The sequence below is a fragment of the Camellia sinensis genome, chromosome 10, assembly GCF_055761805.1.
Source record: "Camellia sinensis isolate YWXY chromosome 10, ASM5576180v1, whole genome shotgun sequence".
In the NCBI taxonomy this organism is placed as follows: Eukaryota; Viridiplantae; Streptophyta; class Magnoliopsida; order Ericales; family Theaceae; genus Camellia; species Camellia sinensis.
Genome location: NC_138970.1, coordinates 3409485 through 3431787, shown reverse-complemented (window position 1 = coordinate 3431787; position 22303 = coordinate 3409485). Strand labels below are relative to the sequence as shown.

General features: G+C 36.0%; 1 protein-coding gene across 1 annotated transcript; it reads left to right on the top strand.

Annotated features, from left to right (window-relative positions):
- The first annotated feature begins 7062 nt into the window (after positions 1-7062).
- LOC114314345 (uncharacterized) lies at positions 7063-18227 on the top strand. The gene is made up of 8 exons (XM_028260825.2): positions 7063-7643; positions 8466-8834; positions 8930-9189; positions 13026-13167; positions 13385-13756; positions 13893-14024; positions 15446-15574; positions 15687-18227. Exons 1-8 carry the CDS (start codon positions 7497-7499, stop codon positions 17964-17966), a joined length of 3831 nt encoding a protein of 1276 aa, XP_028116626.2. The 5' UTR covers positions 7063-7496; the 3' UTR covers positions 17967-18227.
- The last annotated feature ends 4076 nt before the right edge of the window (positions 18228-22303 follow it).

Sequence of the window (22303 nt, the reverse complement as noted above, 5' to 3'; positions counted from 1 at the left end):
AAACATCAAATTTGTCATTTACTGCAGATGAGACTAGTGGGGGCTGGGGCAAAATATTTGGGATTGCCATCGTGTTGGGGTCGCTCCAAAAAGGATGCTTACAATTTTTTAGTTGAACGGATGATGGATAAGCTTCAAGGTTGGAAGACAAAATTTCTATCTCATGCTAGCAGGGAAACTTTACTCAAAGCAATAGTGCAAGCCATTCCGACATATGCTATGGCTTGTTTTCTTTTTCCTAAAAAATTGTGTGAATCCATGAACTCCATGATGAGCAATTTTTGGTGGAAGGGTGACTCAAAGGGCAGAGGGATTCATTGGGCAGCTTGGGATAAACTATCCATGCCAAAAGCCAAAGGAGGTTTGGGGTTTCGCAATTTTTGAGCTTTTAATAAAGCCTTACTCGTTCGACAAGGATGGCGGCTTCTCAAGTACCCCAACTCATTTGTAGAAAGGTTCTTGAAGGGTATTTACTTCCCTAGTTTTGATTTCTTACATGCTTCGCAGGGAGCTCGACCTTCTTGGGCTTAGGCGAGTCTCCTCGAGGGCCGCAAGATTCTACAGCGGGGGATGCGGTGGCAAATCTCAAATGGGGTTTCAGTCAAATTTTGGAAGGATTAGTGGGTTCCAACGGATAAGGATTTCCGCATCAAAACTTGTAAACCAGCTGGGTGCTCCATTTTGACCGTTAAAGATGCTATTAATCCGACCACTAAATCCTAGAATGTGGGGCTGCTGGAAAATTTGGTTTCTTGATCGGACATCCATAATATTTGGGCCATTCCCATTTCAATTGCCCATATGGAGGACACTCTTATTTGGCACCATGATCCTAAGGGCTTGTACAAAGTCAGATCTGGGTATAAAGAGGAGATCGGGTTCCAACAAGCTCAGCTTACTGACAGACCATCTACTTCTTTCCACATCCCTGAATCGGTTTGGGAAATGATTTGGGGCCTTCCAGTCCCTCCAAAACTTAAACACTTCTGGTGGCATTGCTGTCACAACTCCTTGGCGACAAAGCACAATATCTATAGACGTCGATGTACTCGGGATGATGTCTGCCTAGTTTGTCTTGCTGCGCCTGAATCGATTGAACATTTGCTGTGTGGGTGTGCACGGACCAAAGCTATTTGGTTTGGCAGTGATTTGGGTTTGTCTTTCCAGGAGGGTGTTTCGTCCATACCCAAATGGATGTGTGATCTATTCGTTGCCTTCTCTAATAACAAGGATCAGGTCTCGTTTTTTAGTAAGGTATTGTGGGTGAGTTGGCACATTTGGAAATCTAGAAATGATTTGGTTTTTAATGGCCTGCCTGTGGATCCAATATCTACCATTTTCCAAGTTGCAAGGGATAGTTTGGAGTTCTCTTTAGTGGCTTCCTGAAATCAATGTGGTGATAATCTCAATCTTGCTCCAGTGGTAGTTTCCAATGGGGGTTGGACAGCTCCTTCACCTGGATGTTTTAAAGCAAACTGTGATGTGGTTATGACTCCAGATTCAACCTCTGCTTCTATTGCGGTTTTGTTTCGGAATTGGAAAGGTGAGCTGATTGATGGGGCTGTGCAGAGGCTAGAGGTGAACTCTGCCATGCAAGGGGAGGCGTTTGCGATTCGCAAAGCTTGTCTCATGGCCCAAATTCTTAATCTCTCTCAGGTTAAAATTGAAGGGCATAACAAAACAGTCATCTCGCTATGTGTTTCCGAGGACGCTCCTCACTGGGTGTGTGCTCCTCTCATTGCGGATATTAGAGCTTTAGCTCGATGTTCTAATCTATCCTTCCATTGGTCACCTCGGACGGCAAACGGGGCAGCCCACTGGACTGCGAGAGCCTTTCTATCGGGTTCTTTGCCAATCAACTAGGTGCTAAATCCTCCCAAGCCTTTGGTGCAAGCTTTGAGCTGAGCTTTGTATTTTGCTTTGTTTTGTTCCCCTGTTTTTCTTAAGTTCCAGTGTTAAAAAAACAAAAAAAAAAACAATTTGCTCATAAGATATTCATCTATGCATTTGTTTTAGTTTACAAAATTTTCACTTTATTTCCTTTATTTATATATTTTATTGTTAAGAGAAATCAAGATGTAGATCCATGTAGAACTAAAGAGTTGTAAGGAAATTTGATACCCATGAAGGGCAAGAAAGGGCATTCCATCATCTAACAGACATACATGTAACATGTGCCTACATATTATCTCATATTTAAACAAAAATGACAACACTATGAGCTTTCTTGGAACCAATGTGACAACATCATCAGCCCAACAAAACAATACTCATACATCAACCCATCTTCTAATTATTTCTCTTTTAGAAATGGAAGTTTGGCCAAAAAATAAAAAAAATAATGTGTGACATAAAGTCTAATTTAATGCAGTTGGATCCGTAGGATTTCATTATAAATTTTATTTTAATAATATGAGTTGTTCATCAGCTATGTCCTTGAGTTATTTAAAAAAAAAAATTAAAAGATATTGATTAATAAATTCCATATTTTAGACTTGTGATTTATATAGTCTCGTATTTTTTTTTTTGTAATTCATTTAATCCATTTAGATATATAATGACTCATTTGCCTGCCATATTAGATTGTTACATTTTGAAAAAGTACACTAAGGAATTTTTTAGTGTCACATTATATCCGCCATGTTGAAGTGTCATATGTTACAATTGGAAAAAGTACAATAAAAAGTTTTTTTTCAGTGTTACATCATACCCGCCACATTAGAATATCACATGTTACATTTAAAAAAACATACACTAAGGAGTGTTTTTTTTTTTTAGTCACATATGATATTTAAAAAAAGTATTTTAAGGAATTTTTTAATTTTTTTAGAGTGTCACATTACAATTACCACGTTGAAGTATCACATTTGAAAAAAAAATTTAGAAAAATTATACTAAGGAATTTTTTTTTTTTAGTGTCACATCATATCTATCATATTAATACCTACCACGTTAAAATGTCACATCATACTTGTCATATTAATAAAAGGGGATAGCAGTCCATCGAAACATTACACGGAAATAAACTCTCCACTAATAGGACTTAACAGATCAATAGAAAAAATTTAAGACTAATTGAAATACTTGTTTGTGAGATGAGTTTTATTAAAAAATATCCTGTAAATTAAATGGTTTTTTAATTGTAGTCAAATATTTTTTTATCAAATTTCTTTTAACAAAAATGAACAAGTACGATTTTGAAATGGATGGTTTATTTTTAATTTTTATTTTCTACAAATTTAATAAAATTATGTGCTTATAATTATCACATTAATCTGATTACTTTTGGAACAAAGTCAACTCTTAAAAATGAACAGTGGTGTTATATGTACTAATTAGTATACTAACTAATGTATTAACACTAGTTATAATATTATTATTGACCCTACTCATTAATTACATTACAAATATTAAAAAAAATTTAAATTATATCACATCATCAATTAATACACTAATTAATATACTAATTAACACATATAACATTATTCAAAAACAAAAGAAAAAGTCACCATACGTGCACATATTGATTGCTAATATACAATTTCCAATTCCCAAAAATGAAAGAAAGGGTCACCATACATATTAGCACATATTGATTGCTAACATACAATTTTTATAAAGTTTATACGATGGTATGAAGTTCAAACATGTAAAATGAATGCATAGCACCGATTGGTTGGTAGCAGATCATATATATATATATATATTATATTCATTGCAAGAGTTAAATACAAATAGATTCCTTAGGTGAGCAGACTATATGCCTAGAAAATTATATTTAAAGGTTAATCTCTATATTTTTTTTTCATTGGACCGTTTAAAAATTTCATTCATTTTCTTATTTTAAAGATTTTTATTTTAAAATTTCTAAAAATAAAAAAAGAAGTTGAAAAAAATTTACTAAAGCAAAAAAATAGTAATAATAATAATTGAAAAGCAAATTTAAAGTGGACCTTTTCAATTTTTTTGAAGCCCCTCATATTTTTTAAAATTTTAAAATTGAAAGAATTTTTTTTTTCTAAATAATTGATATATTTTTTTTAAGCCATGCCAGCCAAGCCTTACATGGGCTTAATGCATGCAACTATAAATGTTTTTAACAATAATATTATGGTAATTAAATATGAGTATTAAATTCTAGATGTCAATAGGTCACCAAAACATTTTTATTATAAATAAATGAAAAGTGAAACCTATTAAATCAGTACAGATTACATAATATTCAAAATTTGGTATATAAATCTAGAATATGTTAACCAATGCACATAATGTGTCGATTAAAGTTAATCGATCCGTAAAAAATATATTAAAATATATAAACACGACCTAAAAACTTGAGTCGAGGCACAACATAATTATGAGAACCATTTCATTTAAGGTGAGCCAAAAATAGGAGCACAATATATAAATATATATTAAAATTTGATTTTTATTTTTTGGTAATATTTGAAATTTAATTAATGGTAAATGAATGGTGGTTAGTAATATTTTTAAAATTTAATTACATAGCATTAAACTGCATAATAAATTGCCATATGACCCACCTTTGTTTTTTTTAGCAATTGTGATAGAGACCTCCACACATGCATGACTCCTACAATCCCCATTCTCATTCCAACTATTCATAATATGGGGTCCACACATACATGAGTGGACCCCACATACACATCAAGGGTCAAGATCAAATTAGGGGTCATGGAACCCTCAAAAAAAGGAGTCCCAAACATTTCTCTTTTTTTAGATGTGTCACAATGTGATTTGACTTCTAAAATCTTCAAATTAACAATGTTAGAGCATCAGCATCAAAGTCACTGCAACGACTTTGACGCTATTGTAAGAGCCAAACTGTAAATATGTTGATGCATCAGAGTCGTTATAGGCTTCATTCATTTTGACAACACTATAGTTCCTTCTCTGATAAAGCGAGGAACTGTTCACAGAGTAATTAATTTTTTATTATATTTTATTTCCTGCGCTTCTTTCTCCTGCTAACAAGAACACTACTATCTCTCATACCACCATTAATGTCAACACTTACCAGAGCCATCACACAAATTTCATTCTCACCATCTTGGAACTGAAGCAAAACTGAACTGGAGCAAAGCTGGGGTCGTCCCCCAGGATGTCCCATGAGAAGAAGAAAAATGCTGAAATTTTGCTTAACCATTGATTACTTGGTCGTCCGGCCGGTCAACTACCCTGGCTCCTATGTTGCTGTTGTTCTGTTATTGCTCTGGTGCTGTCTTGGGTCTTATTTTATACCTGTTTTAACATCATTTTGCACTCAAAAAATATGGTTAAACATAAGAAGCATTTAAGGATTATAATGATTTAATTAAATTTTCCAATTCAATTATAATCCATTTTTCATTACTAAAACAAATAATTAAAAACATAATACATTTATTTGCCACAAAATAATTAAAACATGACACAATAAAAAATAATATTTTAATGAAATAGAATTTTAAAATAGAGAGTTTGATGGAATATGTATATAAAAAAGAGACTAGCTAAAATACAAAAGTGAATTTTGGATTATAATTTAACTCAAAATTTGCTAAGACTGATGTGGATGCTCTTATACAGTGTAACAAATAAGATCATGTCATAGCGGTTTGATTGAAAGAATACACAAGTTAATCATCATCTTCATCGTTGCACCAATATTGCAATCACCACCACCACAATCAACATTTATATTACACCTCCACCACTATCTTACCATCACCACTGCGGCTACGTTACAATCACGGCTACCAATCATATATAATCATTAATACGATTATTTTTAGGATTACAATAGAGGTGACCCAAATCTTTTGACATGTAAAAGTATTTTTTTTTTAAATAATTAGTGATTAATTTTTCAAATAGTAATTTTTTTTAATTTAAATTTAGCTTTTTTCCTTTCTTTTTAAAATATAAAATGACTAATTAATATTTTACAATGAATTTTTTCTACTATTTTTTTTTTCAATTGATAATATTTTTAATTACTTACTAATTAAGTTTTTATAATCATTTTGAGAGATTAAAAAAAATATGTTAAGAGACTACTTCTAGCACATATATGACAATTTTGGGGTCCAAACCAAAAAAAAAAAAAAATCTAGAACATTCTAACACATTATTTATAATATTTTATCATTTTATATAAAACATTATTATGAAAAAAAATTACTGTCACTTTTTTTATTTCTAATTACAATTTGAGACTGTAAACCCTCGTAAACACCATTTTTAAACCCAGAGAAATAAATAATTTCTTTTAAACTTTGCCTATTTCAGAATGCCTCTGTTTAGTAGGACAATATATTCATTAAGAAAACTTTGGAGGCCTTCTCAAATGTGAGGCATTAAACAGTGCCCTAGTGGGCGTTTGATGCTTGTTGGTTTTTTTTTTGATTTTTGATTTTTTATAATTAATGTATTTGAGAAGTTACTAAAAAAAATTATTTTTTATAAATAAAGAAATTGTTATGGCATTTATTTATTTTAATTGATAAGAAGGAGCATAATATTTTTTTGACTTTTATAAACCCCAAAACCAACTTTTTTTCCTGTGTCCCAAACGACCCCTTGCAACTAGTCATGGAAAAAACATTTTTTTTTTTTATCAAAAAAAAGTTTTGCATAAAAAAAATTTCACTAAACCTTTTTTTTTTATTCTATAAAATGTAATTTCAGTCAATAGAAAGAAAATGAGAGTAAAGTATGGTATGAACATTTTATTTATTTATTTCTATAAATTAAAATATGACTCAAAATAATAAAAAATTAAAATACATACATAAATATTCTAATCTGTTGAAAATTTATGAAAAAATATAATTAATTTTAACATAAGTATATTGACTTATCTTTTAATAAGATCAAAATAAAAAATATTTTAATATAAAAAAGATAACATTATTATTATTTTTAATTCATATTCATATGAATGATAAATTATTAATAAAAAATTAAACTTTTACTATATTTTCTACAAATCTTATTTACCATATAAATAAATAAATATAGACATAATAACATATATATGTCTAAATGGTAATGTAACAGTAGCTCTCCTGGTTTTAACCGTGTGTGCCAGGGGTGTCTGCTCTCAAAGCCTCAAAATTCTCTTTTCTCTCCTTCTCTCTCTCTCTACATATACCAAAATCTCTGATTCATTTCTCTTTCTCTCTCTCTCTTCCGTCTCTGTATTCTCTTCTCTCTCTTTCTCTAAATTCTGGATTTTTCTTCGATTGTTGGAAAAATCCAATTCATCGCAAGGTCTCAGTAGATAAAAAATCGGTCATGGGAATATATCAATCTGAATCGATCCGAGAAAGCCCACTTTTTCGATCTATAGAGCGTTGAATCGATTGATGTATATTGGATATATATGAAATCTGTATAACTGATCGGTTTTTGATCTGTGTATCGAACGGTGGAATTCATAGGCGGGAGGGTTAATGGAATAATTGATGAATGAATCGATGTGAGTTTTGAAGATGCCGGGATTAGCGCAGAGAAATGATAATCAATTCAGTAATGGTATGTCGTCGTTGTACTCGTTATCTTGTTCGAATGGATCGGTTTCTACCCATGGATTCTGGTCAAAGCATCGCGGCGATGTTAGCTACAATCAGCTCCAGAAGGTACTGGATTTATCTGTATGCATGTATGTGGTTGGGTCTGTCCATGTTTATTACTGTTAATTGCTTGTGCAGATTGGAATTGCAGTAGATCATTCTGTTGTATTGGTTTTTTGGTGAATTTTCATTGAATTGGTTTTGAGTTCAATTTGGATCTTATAGTATATATAATCCAGTTAGATGTTCCTTTTTCAGGATTTTAGTTTGTGATGTGGTCTGATTGTTAGCTGGTATCGTTGTTCTGATTGGATTTTGAGTGTGTCATTAATCAGATCCAGTTTTGCATTTTTGTATCGGCATTTTTTCTCCTTTGTAGTATATGCAAATGTGAGGCTTACCATATGGGGATGACTTACAATCTTAAATACAAAATCTTAACTGGATTTGAACAGTTAATTAGGGATGGCTGACCACGTTGCATTTCGCTATGATTTTCTGAAGCAAAAAGATGTGTTTTATAACACTTGTGCTGCGAAGAAAACGCCATCTTAACTTAAATGTGGAATTGCAACATGTGAGGTTTTATGTGAGAGTGAACTTTGCTTGTGTTTTTGCAGCTATTGTGCCGCATTAAAGACTATAAACGGAAAGGGTTACATGTTTTTAATTGTGTAGTCACTTTTTCTCTATTAATAATCCAATGAAATCTACTTTTCTCTCTGTAATTTAAGGCACCCAATAACGATAAAACAGCAAAAGCATTCAGTTATTGCCGTCATTTTGTATGTGGGTTGGGAGTGAATGCGTTGTGTTTTTCGTAGTCTCTTAATTTAGCCTGTAACGTGGTGCTATTCATTGACAATGTGCTATCGACTTGTCATGTAGTTCTGGAGTGACCTGTCAATACAAGCACGGCAGGAGCTCCTGAGGATTGACAAACAAACCCTCTTTGAGCAAGCTCGTAAGAATATGTACTGCTCTAGATGCAATGGGTTACTGCTAGAAGGTTTTTTGCAGATTGTCATGTATGGAAAGTCTTTGCAGCAGGAGGGATCAGGTGGGCACCTTCTTTTTAGCAGGCAAGGAGCCTTGAAAAATCAAAATGATGGTGATTTAGGTATGACTACGGTGTGTCAAGATGAAGTTCAAGATCCATCAGTTCACCCATGGGGAGGTTTGATCACAACTAGAGATGGGATACTGACCCTTTTGGACTGCTATCTGTATTCAAAGTCTCTAAAGGGACTCCAAGATGTACGTTGCACCCCTCACATTGCAGTTTCATGATTAGTTTTTATTTATTTTTTTAATTATTTATTTTGTCAAAGCTCACTATCCATTTGAATCAGGTCTTTGATAGTGCGCGTGCAAGGGAACGGGAGCGAGAATTGCTTTATCCTGATGCTTGTGGTGGAGGAGGTCGAGGTTGGATCAGTCAAGGAATGGTGGGTTATGGCAGGGGACATGGAACAAGGGAAACATGTGCTCTGCACACTGCCAGACTTTCTGTTGATACATTGGTGGATTTTTGGTCAGCACTTGGAGAAGAAACTCGGCAATCTCTTCTAAGGATGAAGGAAGAGGATTTTATAGAAAGGCTGATGTACAGGTGTGTGTTTGGCTATCTTCTTATTCTTCCTGTTTATTCCTGTCTATTTAACATTTACTTTCAAGTTAGTGAAGTTAGTGGGAGAAGTAAAAATACGTATATGGTTATGGGAGGTGCCAGGCCTTAGAGCATTAACGAACAAGATAACATATGCTTAATTCAGAACATTGATGCTTTAAATAATCCTCCATTTTTTTGTTATTCGAAGAACAACATGCAAATCAATTGAGAAGGATACTATTGATGGAAATTGGAACACCTTAAAACAAAAAGCATAGTTAAAAAAATAGCTTGGAAGTGGATGATGGTGTGTTGGATTGGACTAAGAGAATGGTGCTGTTCAGCCTGTTCCGATTAACTTTAGTCAAATGGTATGACTATATTCAGTAGAAAGAAGGAAAAAGGTTGTTTGCAGCACCTTTGTTGTCAAGATCTACCAATTTTCATAAGAACTGATGGATTTTTACTTGGGAATTTTTTGAGATAAACCAACGTATAGTACTTATGTCTTGGGGGATATCCTACGGGCTATTTGTGTGGGCAATTTATCTTCAAAATTCATATCTACAAAGATTGCATCCAGCTAGAGTTTTGCTAATATGTTGGTGCAGTTGCTACGAAGCACTGAAATGTTCACATTGCTCTTGGAATGTTCAGGTCCAATGACAAGCTATTATAACCTTTGCTTTACAAAGTTAGAAGTTTCTACAGTTTAACTGTGACGAAGCAGATACAATTGAGCTTATGGAGTTACTGCTCATGACACCTCTCAAGGGATAGTTTCACTTGAGGATGGTCACATATCAAAGTTGAAATGAAGTGTTACGCCATGGAGACTTCTTGGCTCCTGAGAAAGACAGAGTACTCCCCATTTTTGTCTATGATTGACTGTTTCTCCATCTGAATGTTTTGCGTGGAGTGCCAGAGTGGAATTGGTGCTGTAAAACATGGAAATACATTGTACTGTTGTATGTGATTCCTGAGTAGTCAGTTCAACCACTGGGGTTAAAGAAGCTTGGTCCTGCAAAAGTTCCTTTTCAGCTGCACATTTGAAAGTTAGAAATAGCCGATGATTTGAATCAATCTGTTGATGGTATTGTATAGACAATGTATAGACAAGAGTGAAGAAGGTCTATAGAGATGACTATTCATTTGCAAAAAAAAAAACTGGCTGATCCTTCTTACGCTGTCAAGACTGTTAAAAGAAAAATGAGTATTATCCCTTGGTCATTTTTGTAGTGTTGGCAATTTCATTCCTTTGAATTTGTACTTTTTATTTTTAGCTTTGTGCAGTCCATGAGCATCATCAGTAGTAGAAAATTCAGCATGAGGACCCTAAGCAAAATACCTCTAACCTACATAACAATATTTCTAAAATCAAATAAGACCTATACCTAAATCCAATTACATTAACTTGAACCATGGATGCTCCCTACAGCCTATGCTCGGAAATTTTGCAAATTACCAAAATACCTCTAGTCTACAAAACAGTAGAAATGTGTAGGAAACATACCAGATTATATCTAACCTAAATGATCATAACATAAGACTCTACTAACACTAGAAACATGAATGTGCATAGTTTCTATAGATCCTGCCTTGACATCATGCCAATGTCCAAACATTAACATTATCCACACAGAATCAGTAGAGAGCTATGAACTTCTTTTGTACAATATAGTGTGAATCCTTAGGGTGCTGTTAGAATTTTAATCTACAAACTTTATAACAAACTATAGAACTTTACGCACACAAAATAATTAGAGAGCTATGAACTTCTTTTGTACTATACAAGGTGAATTCTTAGGGTCCTATAAAATTTTAATTCTAGATTAACATAATCTTTTTGTAGGTACATCTGTCATCTCCAAGTCATCTCTGTATAGGTTAGTTATTAGCCTTGTGATACCTCTTGAGGCAACACGTGGGCCAATGGTGAATCTCCAAACCGTCCTTGTTTATCTCTAAATAGGACAAATTCATAAGTCGATCTCCTGTCACCAATCTCCCATCACCAATTCTCCCCTCTTCTGCCTCTGATGGTCTCTAGCCAACTGTGCCTACCATCTTCCGGTATTACAACTACCTCTCCACTCCATCCACATTATTTTCTTAGAATAATTTAAGGAAAGCTCCACTCCATCCACATTATTTTCTTAGAATAATTCATTTAAGGAAAGCTGATGTAAACAACTTCTTAGCAAATCCCTCTTTCATTTAGCCCGACTCAAGATTTTTTTTGGGTTCCATTTCTCATTGTTGGTTCTGTAAATTTGGGGTACTGGGGTGCAGACCTAATCTCTGGCTTTATGTGCTGATATTAATTTAAGAAAAAGTTATTATATTTGGCTGTAATGGTCAATTACTGTGTAGTCTGCTATGAGATTATTTTTATACTCATATGTATGAATGAATCTCATTTTCAAAATAAACCCAATTTGTCTGCAATTAGACTGCTCAGCTTTCTACTCCAAGTCCTCTTCTTTTAATCTGTTTCGAAATTCCACTTACTCATGAAAGGCCAAACAGCTTCATAGTTAGTTAAAAAGAAAAGAAAAAGCTGTTAGGGAATATTAGAAAATAACTTTGAGACTAATGTTAGGGAATATTGGAAAATGGAGGTCAGAGATGAATGCATTGAGAAAAAAATTATATTAGCATCCAAAAGGAAGGCTGATAATTTGACAGAGAGTGAAACGCTTGCTAGGACCCTGGATATGATATTGTTGAGGCAAAGTAACTGTAAAGGAGTAGAGCTCTTTAAAATGGAAAGATGAAAGCTCAAAAGGACACAAACACATAGGATGTGGTGTAGTTCCAGAGTAGTGGATGCCATTCTAATTATACATTCAATAACGTGCACCGATGCTACAATTGAACCTTCAATATTCATGTGGCTTCCCTTCTTTTAAAATAAGAAAAGAGAAAGAAAGGGAAAAAAAAAAGTATTACTTATTATGGACGTCCTAGTTACACTGCTCTGTTTGTTCTCCAAGAATGTGGCAGTCATCAAAGTAACGCTGATTTCTGCCATGATTTATATAGATGCAAGATACTTAAGTTTGATAAGGAATTTGTGAATTGTCCTCTTCATCATTGTCATTGATCTACAACTCAGGAGTTTTGGATCTTTCCTTTTTCTATGTTGAGAATCTCATCAGTCATGCCGATCAACATTGACTTGCTGTCAAAGTAATAGCTTAAGAATGGTAGAAGTAGTTCCAAAATTACATAAAAAGTAACTTGAATATACCTGCTTTAGAGTGCGAAAAGCATATTTTTTCGAAATGAATGGATATCCATTATTCATTTTAAAGCTCAATGATGTTGTGCTGCATTTTTTCTTTGGTCCTCTTTATGTTCTGAACAGTTAGGCTTTCCCTTCTTAGACTTTTTGGTCAATTGTAGCTTCACTAGTGACTTAAACTGCCAATATAGCCTCCTTATTTACTGACCTTTTTACTTTGATAATCCTGGACAAAATTAATTTGGTCAGAAATAGACTGTTGATGGTTTGTGGCTGTTATGCTGGAAAATGGAAACCAGTTGAGCTTTCAAGTTCTTAATGTACTTACACTCAAAGGAGTATTTAATTAGGATACAATAACCCTATGCATTGTAGTTTCCCTTTACAAAGTTGTTCCTATGTTTTTACATTTGGGAGTGGCCACTGGGGCAGTTACCTACCTACCTTGGGTTTGTTTCATATGCCCTTGAACATTCCTGTATCTTTTCCATGTTCTTTTGGTGCTTATGATTGGAAAATTTCCTTTCAGTTTGACAAGGATCTCATAATGGATTGTTCTCTCCTGAAAAATTTAATGCTTATGTTGCAGGTTTGATAGCAAGAGGTTTTGCCGAGATTGCAGAAGAAATGTTATCCGGGAATTCAAGGAACTAAAGGAGCTAAAGCGCATGCGGAGGGAACCTTGCTGCACCAATTGGTTTTGTGTAGCAGATACAGCCTTCCAATATGAGGTGTGTTTCAACTATTTCTGATAAAAATATTTAAGCAATGTACATACCAAGAATATATGTTGATTTAAACGTCCTTCTTATGCTCTGTGTAATAGAGTAAACCACAACTATTAACACTGGTAGCTTTGATGAGTCAGTCAAATGTCAAGGACCTTTGTCTCATAAGTCTTTTAAGATGTCACGATTTGATGCAATATTAGTTTTTTTAATTTCTCAGGTGTCTCATGACACAGTCCAAGCTGACTGGCATCAAACCTTCATGGATAATTTTGGAACATACCATCACTTTGAATGGGCTTTTGGAACTGGAGAAGGAAAATCTGACATTCTGGAGTTTGAAAATGTTGGCTTGAGTGGAACAGTTCGAGTGGATGGTCTAGATCTTGGTGGCTTGAATTCGTGCTACATTACCGTAAGAGCTTGGAAATTGGATGGCCGCTGTACTGAACTTTCTGTGAAAGCTCATGCATTGAAGGGTCAACAATGTGTACATTGCAGGCTTGTAGTTGGTGATGGTTTTGTTACGATTACCACAGGGGAAAGTATCAGAAGGTTCTTTGAACATGCTGAAGAGGCCGAGGAAGAAGAGGTAATTAAGTTCTGCAAGGCTTACTGTCTTTTTCTTGTGCGTTAAAAAGTCATTGATAAGATCAAGTATGTGGGTGATAGTTTGTCTTAATCCTTTTTTTCCTCCTTTTTTTTCACTATGCCGTATTAACTTTCAGGATGATGATTCCATGGACAAGGACGGAAATGAGCTTGATGGAGAATGCTCCCGACCCCAAAAACATGCGAAGAGTCCTGAACTTGCTCGAGAATTTCTTCTAGATGCTGCGACTGTTATTTTCAAGGAACAGGCATGTTCAATCTCTTAACAATTGTGATATTTTTTTTCCCTACTATGCAACAAGAGGCAGAGGGAGGGAGAGAGAGATGCAACAAAGCATAGTTGGAGATGAAATGAGTTTGTTTTTTGACTAGTTAGTTTTCCTAAATTATAGCAATATTTGAATGTCCATTTCCCTAGTCTTTTTCTCTTAGTCTATTTTAATATTATATATTTGAACCACCTAAAATTAGTATTTAGGTAACAGACATAAAATTCACAATAAGATGGCCTTAGGATTGAAGATCCTACCTATGAGTGATTTTTTACATGATTCAGATCAATTTTGGCTAAATGGATCGTAAGATCCGGATTAGGATTTTGATAATTATGCAGTGGTGGTAAGGGTGATAGGGGTCTGGTGGTGGTGGTGGAAGATGGTGATGCCAGTAGGGTAGTGGTGGTGACTAGCGGTGATAGTAGGGTGGTGGCGGCAACAATGGTGGTGGTGGTGATAGTGGCCAACAAAAGGGAGGCCAATAGACACTGGGTGATTGCATCTAGAATGGAATGCCTGTTTCTTAGCTTGAAAGAAGAAATAGATATTCCCTCTTTATTGGAATAATCATTTCATTGGAGATTACATAAGTCGTACCAAACAAAAGAAAGGGAATACAAAGTGGGAGTGGTATTCCATTCCAACCCATTTTAGTGTACCAAATGAAGGTGTAAACATTTGTTGGGATTTGACTGTGCTGCATGCATACTTGAATAATGATGTTATGCTTCGGTATGCTATACTTAATAGCCAGAATTGCCTTGGTAAGTTTTTGTAAGGTGACAGCACTTCTCATGTGTTTAAAAATAGACGACTGGAGACGTTGGATCCATGTAACATACCCCAAATACTAAGGCATTGAGGCTTTGTTGTGTTGAGATGAGTTGAGTTGACTGTTCTGATCAGATTTTCGAACCAATTATTATTGTTAACCTTTTCCGTATGCTATAATTAACATGCAGAATTACTTCAAGGCTTTTGCCATGTATTGAAGGAAATCATAAGTAAACTTGGAAGAGTGCCAGTTAATTTGAATATTTTATTCATGGATATATTGTCGAACAACTATCACGACGGTAAGCTAAGGTTGGAGCCAGCAGCCTTTATGAACTGCATATAAGAAAAGTAAAGGAGAAAAAATTCCAGACTAAAGAATCATGCGTATCAATTAGGGTCATGTAACTTTTCTTTGCGGTCCCTTCTTTTAATCTTATAAGTTATAACAAATCGAATGTTGGTCAATTAAATGTTTTAATGATTTGGTTATGATACAAAGCCTCGTTAAAGAAGAGAACCTGCTTCCCTGTTGTAGTTTTTTTCGTTTGTGTGGCATTTGTGCATGCCCACATTTATGTAACTTAGGAGATAACTAATGTGGGGTGAATTCTTTCCAGGTTGAAAAGGCTTTCAGAGAAGGAACTGCACGACAAAATGCTCACAGCATTTTTGTTTGTCTTGCACTAAAACTGCTGGAAGAACGTGTTCATGTCGCATGCAAAGAAATTATTACATTAGAAAAGCAGGTAATAATTGTTGCCAAATTTTAGGATAACATTTCAATTCCAGCATGAGGAAGGAGAGATGCAATTTTTTGAGGGACAAATCTGACTCGTAATTCGGTTTTTATTTCTGCAGATGAAACTTCTTGAAGAAGAAGAAAAGGAAAAACGTGAAGAAGAAGAACGCAAGGAGCGAAGAAGAATGAAAGAAAGAGAGAAGAAGCTCCGAAGGAAGGAGAGATTGAGGGGCAAGGAGAAGGACAGGGAGAAGAAATCTTCTGAATCAAACCGAAGTCTTGATGTTTCTGATCTTCCAAGGGAGGAAGTGTCAGAGAGTCTTGATGAGCAACCAAATGTCTTCAACGAGGAATTGATCTGTGAAACAGGCGATATTCCATCCAGACCTCAATCCCCGGATGCTCAAGATGAGAAGCTACTGAATGGGTCTTTCATTTCAAACATGGAAAACCACTTTGATGATGGTCCTGATGGGGAACTTTCCAGTGTGAAAGATGGGAATAGTTCATTTGCAACTGATCACTCAAAAGTATCTCATCAAAAACTGAAATTTAGGAAAGAATTTCAACTGGATCCAACAGTGAAATGGTCTGACAGACGACAATTTGCAGTTGTTTCAGAAAGCGGGGGTGTGGCTAGTAAACCTGACCTTAGACATCATGGTGATAAACAGTTAAGAAGTAATTCCATTAAGTTGAACATTAGAAATGGTGGCCCCAAGTTTGGTGAGAGGTTTCATTGTGCCAGCAGCCGGATGAGCAATAGATATGACTTCCATTCTTGCAGCTGTAACCAGCACAATGATTATAGAGCAAAGGTGGAGACACATGCTTCTATGACTAGGGTAGGTCGGGAGACCAAATCTGCGAGTAAGTCAGAATCTGTGTCAGATATATCCAAGCCATATTATCGTGGTAACAAGTATAATCAAATGGACTATATCCGCGAAAATTGTGGGAGACCCAAAAGCAAGATTATCACAGGGAACAATCATTTTACTAGAGATTCCCATAATGCAAAGCAGGTTTGGGAGCCCATGGATTCTCAGAGGAACTATCCCCGGAGCAACTCAGACACTGATGTTACATTCCAGTCATCTACTTTCAAAGTCGAAGGTAGTGAATCTGACAATATCAAGTCATCTGGTGCCATTTGTTCTGATAAAGTTACTGAAAAATTGGATGAGAGCAATCATAAGGGGAATAATTTAAAGGAACCAACAAACTCTAGCTCTGGAATGGACAGAAACTGCCAGAACGGATTTGATGTGGAAGCAAAGGCTCATCACTATTCAAAGGAAGCATTGGATGAGGACATCGAACCGTGTCCTGTTACAACCTCTCCCTTAAGTGGAACCAGTGATCCATCTATGAGCTGCACTTCCAATTCTGACAACCGTTCATCATGCCTTAGTGAGGGAGACTGCAATACGACCTCTTCAAACTCCCCAAATCCGGAATCCTTGTCCTCATCAGATTCAGAAGATGCCAGCCAACATTCTGAAGGAAGGACAACTTCAGTACGCATTCAAAACAACTTTGTTGAATGTCATGAGACTGGAGTCGAGAAAAAACAGATTGCAGAGGAAGGGGAAGCTTTTAGAAGCAGGGCATCATCTGGGTATTCACCAGACAACGCAAAAAGTAACTTTTCCGTAAATTTACCAACGAAAGCAACTCATAATTTTGAGAATGGAAGAACGAATGCCAGTGTCGGTTCTCAACATGAAAGCATGCCTCCACCAATGAATAGTCAGAGCATACCATTTCCAATGTTTCAAGCTCCTTCAACAATGGGTTACTACCATCAGAGTCCAGTTTCCTGGCCAGCAGCTCCTGCTAATGGATTGATGCCTTTCCCTCATCCCAACCACTATGTGTTTGCTAGCCCTTTTGGATATGGTTTAAACGGAAATTCGCGCTTCATGCAGTATGGTGCTGTACAGCATATTTCTCCTCCCTTGCTTAACCCAGGTCAGGTGCCCATTTACCAGCCTGTTGTCAAGACCAATGGCATGAACTCAAAAGATCAAACCAAGATTTCTAACCCAGGTATGGTGCAAGAATCATTTAATGAACCTAAAATGCTGAGGGCTGTTTCAGCAGGACAGCGTACAATGGAAGAACCTCCAAGTGGAGATGGAAGGCCAAATGGGAACTCCGACAAACCACACAACGGAAATTCAGTCTTTTCCCTCTTCCATTATGGTGGTCCTGTGGCTCCTTCGAATGGATATGAACTGAATTCTGTGCCTCCTAAAGATGACGTCATTGGGGATCTTTCTTCAGATATATCAGCAGACCATGTTGGGGATGATCATGCTTGCAATGAGAAAGATACCATCGAAGAATACAACTTGTTTGCAGCAAGTAACGGTATAAGATTTTCCATCTTCTGATATGGTAATCGACAAGGTGTGTGGTTTCTGTTTGAGATTTCAGTCCCTATCCTATTTCTTATTATGGGAAGTTTGAGTAATTCGGAACACAATAATCTTCCTCTGGGGGAATTTTCAGCATATTTTATGTCCTAGTGATTGTTTTTTTTTTTTTTTTTTTTTTTTAAATTCAATTTCTCTCATTGTTTTTCCTAATGTAGAGAAAGAAAAAGGTTGAGAGAGTGTCATAAAGTTTAAATTTTAAAGGTTTTTTTTTCCATATGAGATCAGTCTTTTATTTTATTTTATTTTATTTAATGGAGCATTTGTTAGCATGATATATCTGCGTCTCACTAGCACCCTGCAGCAGAAAGCATTTTTAGAGTTTCATCCAATCTAAATCAAATTGCTCAATCTTATCCTGAATGATTTCATTTATTTGCAGACACATTGGAACAATTTTAAACCATGGTATATTTGTTAATGTTCAATATTAGATTGTTGTGTTTATCATCATTCACTTGAAATGGTTTACTTTTGCACTTGTTTCATGCATATTATATTGGAGAGTGATATCTGAAAGTTGCCCTTATTTGAACTTGGAGGCCCTTCGTCTTTAAATTTTATTCCAAAGAACTGTTTTTGCAATTTTGGCCAAAGAATGTTTTTCCAGTTTCACAACTATGTTCGCTTGAAATCTCGAGGAAAACAGGTGGAGGATGCCATGAGAAATCCACTTCGGAAGTTATGTTGGAGACTACAATTTGGGGGAATGAAATAAGACTTGAACTATTGATCTTTTAGCGAGATGTGTGAGTTTAGGCCAACCGAACTAATCTATTTGGTAATATTTATCTGTACGGGTATGTATGTATCATCTTTGCTTCAATTTCAATCTTGAACTTTTTGGGAGTTTAGGAAAAATTTTAAATTGACATTCTTTATACACATTAATACACACAAAAAAAAAAAAAAAAAAAAAAAGTTTGCAACTAAATGGGTATATATCTATAAAAAAATATAATTATTTGCTAGTATTTGCATATTATTTGTTTGTATATGTAGTTACTTAAATTATAATATTAAAAGTTTCTTACATAAATTAAGAAAAGAAATTATTACGAAAACTTGAAAAAATAAAATTTATAGTTTAGCAAAATTTAATTTACAACAAGAAAAAATCACCAAACAAAATCTATAAAAAGGTAAATTACGAAAAATTATTCAATACTTCTGAAACATCATGTGTTCGTATTCTTTTACTAATCATTATAAATTATGTCCTTTTATATTCCTTAATCGCCTGATACAAAATCATAGGCCCTACTTTCTCTATTAATTACAACATCTTGGAACATCATGTAGTCATGTTCCATGAACACCCAATAACCACTTGTAAATTACACTAACCTTTTGAGATTTGGAAAATTGGCAAAATCACATTGAGTTCCCTTATGTTGTGTTTGGTTGAGGGATTTGGAGAGGGATTTGGAAAGAGAAAGAGAAAAGGTGTGTGAAACTAGGTGAAATCCCCCAAAAATCCCCCATTAAGGTTTAAAGTTGTCATATATTTTATAATGAAATGTATATTTTACTTTCTTTGTATAGTTTGCATAATTTGCATTGGTTTTGACTATTTTAGACTAAAAAGTCAGGGTAATTATGCCATACTTATGAGGTTTATTATAATTTTTTGAACTCTCAAGAAATGTAATATATTCAATTTAAAAATAAAATAAAATTGAATAAGCTACAAGAAGGTATCACTTAAATATTTTTATTTATTTTATTATTATTAATTTTACATTTTTTATTTCAAAATTTCTAATTAAGCATGCGTAATGATGCCTTTCAACCTTATCATTTTTAATGACCAACACAACTAATCCATTCAATCTTAATTTTTGTCAAAATGTCAATAAATATATCTTTGCATACGCCATCACAACATAATTAGAGAAATTATTTTTAACATATAATTTATTTCATTATCTATCTTCTATACTTATTACTATTATTAAGTGTAAAGTCTAAATTGATTTAGTAAGACCTTTTTTTTCTCATGTCACGTGGCAACTTTATATATGTTAAAATAAAAAAAAATTATTATACACAATGTAAGTAAATTTTGAACTTAAAATTTTAGATTTTATCAAAAACATACTTATCACTTAAGTAACATAAAGGGAGTTTTTTTTTTTTTTTTTTCTTCCATAAATCCCTCTTTAATTACTTATGTTCCATCTAATCCATATTCTTTTTGACTATTCCATTAGGTCATATTTGAGATAAGAAGACCAAAATACCCTTTTTATTTACTTATATTCTATTTAGTTCATATTATTTTCTTATGTTTCAATAAGTCTTATAGGTGACATAATTACCAAAATATCCTTAATGTGAATGTTCACACCGTCAATGTGAATGTTCATATCGTCAATGTGTAGGGGCCCGGCCCATGTACAATATAAATATTCACATTGACATGTTAACATTCACATTGACATGTTAACATTCACATTGATAGGAGTGTAAAATTAACCTGCAGCCTGTGGGCGGCCCGGGGCGAGCCCGTGACAATGTGAATATTCACATGGACATATTAACATTCACATTGATAGGACTGTAAAATTGACCCACGGCCTGTGGACGGCCCGAAGCCCGCCCGTTGCAAGGGCGGGCCCGGCCCGTTGATAATATGAATATTCACATTGACATGCTAACATTTACATTGATAAGAGTGTAAAATTGATTCGCGTCCCATGGGTAGCCCGAAGCCCGTGGGCGGCCCGGGGCGAGCCCGTGGGCGGCCCGGGGCGAGCCCGGCCCGGCCCGTGACAATGTGAATATTCACATTGACATATTAACATTCACATTGATAGGAGTGTAAAATTGACCCGTGGCCCGTGGGCTGCCCGAAGCCCGCCCGCTGCCCTGGGCAGGCCCGGCCCGGCCCGTGACAATGTGAATATTCACATTGACATATTAACATTCACTATAGGAGTGTAAAATTGACCCACAGCCTAAAAACGACAGCCTCGGGCCGGGCTGGTGGGCCTAGGCGAGCTTGGGCAGGCCTGACCATTTTTTTTAATTTTTTTAAATTTTTTCTACCAAAATTTTATTATTTTCCACAAAAAAAGACATTGTGCCTCAAGCGGGCTGGGTCTCGGACCGAGCCTTGAATGGGCCTTAAGCGGGCCGATGGGCCGGGCCGGGTTTCAAAGTGATGGCCTAGGCCCTAGCCTAGGGTCTCGGGCATGCTCGGGCCCGGACCCAAATGAGCCTGCCCTGGGCCATGGGCGGGCTTCGAGCAGTCCACGGACGGCGGGCCAATTCTACATTCCTATCAATGTGTATGTTAACATGTCAATGTGAATATTCACATTGTCAACGAGCCGGGCCTACCTCGGGCCGCGGGCAAGCTTCAGGCAGCGGGCAAATTTTACACTCCTATCAATGTTAATGTTAACATGTCAATGTGAATATTCACATTGTCACGGGTCGGGCCAAGCCCGCCTCGGGCTGCAGTCAGGTTTCGGGCCGCCCACGGGCTACGGGCCAATTTTACACTCTTATCAATGTGAATGTTAACATGTCAATGTGAATATTCACATTGTCAATGGGCCGGATCGGGCCCGCCCTGGGCTGCGGGCGGGCTTTTGGCTACCCATGGGCCGCGGGCCAATTTTATACTCTTATCAATGTGAATGTTAACATGTCAATGTGAATATTCACATTATCAACAGGCCGGGCCGGGCCTGTCCCAGGCTGCCCACTGGCTGTGGGCGGGTTTCGGGCAGCCACGGGACACGGGCCAATTTTATACTCTTATCAATATGAATGTTAATATGTCAATGTGAATATTCACATTGTCAACAGGCCGGGCCTGGTCCGCCCCGGGCTGCCTACGGGCCGTGGGCGGGTTTTAGGCAGCCACGGGGTGCGGGCCAATTTCATACTCTTATTAATGTGAATATTAACATGTCAATGTGAATATTCACATTGTCAATGGGCCGGGCCCACCCCGAGCCGTGGGCGGGTTTCGGGTAGCCACGGGGCGCGGGCTAATTTTACACTCCTATCAATGTGAATGTTAACATGTCAATGTGAATATTCACGTTGTCAACGGGCCGGGCCCGTCCCGGGCCGCGAGCGGGCTTTTGGCCGCCCACGGAACGCTGGCCAATTTTATACTCTTATCAATGTGAATGTTAACATATCAATGTGAATATTCACATTGTCAACGGGGCGGACCCTTATCAATGTGAATGTTAATATGTCAACGTGAATATTCACATTGTCAACGGCCCGAACCGGGCCCGCCCCAGGCCGCCCATGGGCCGCGGGCGGGTTTC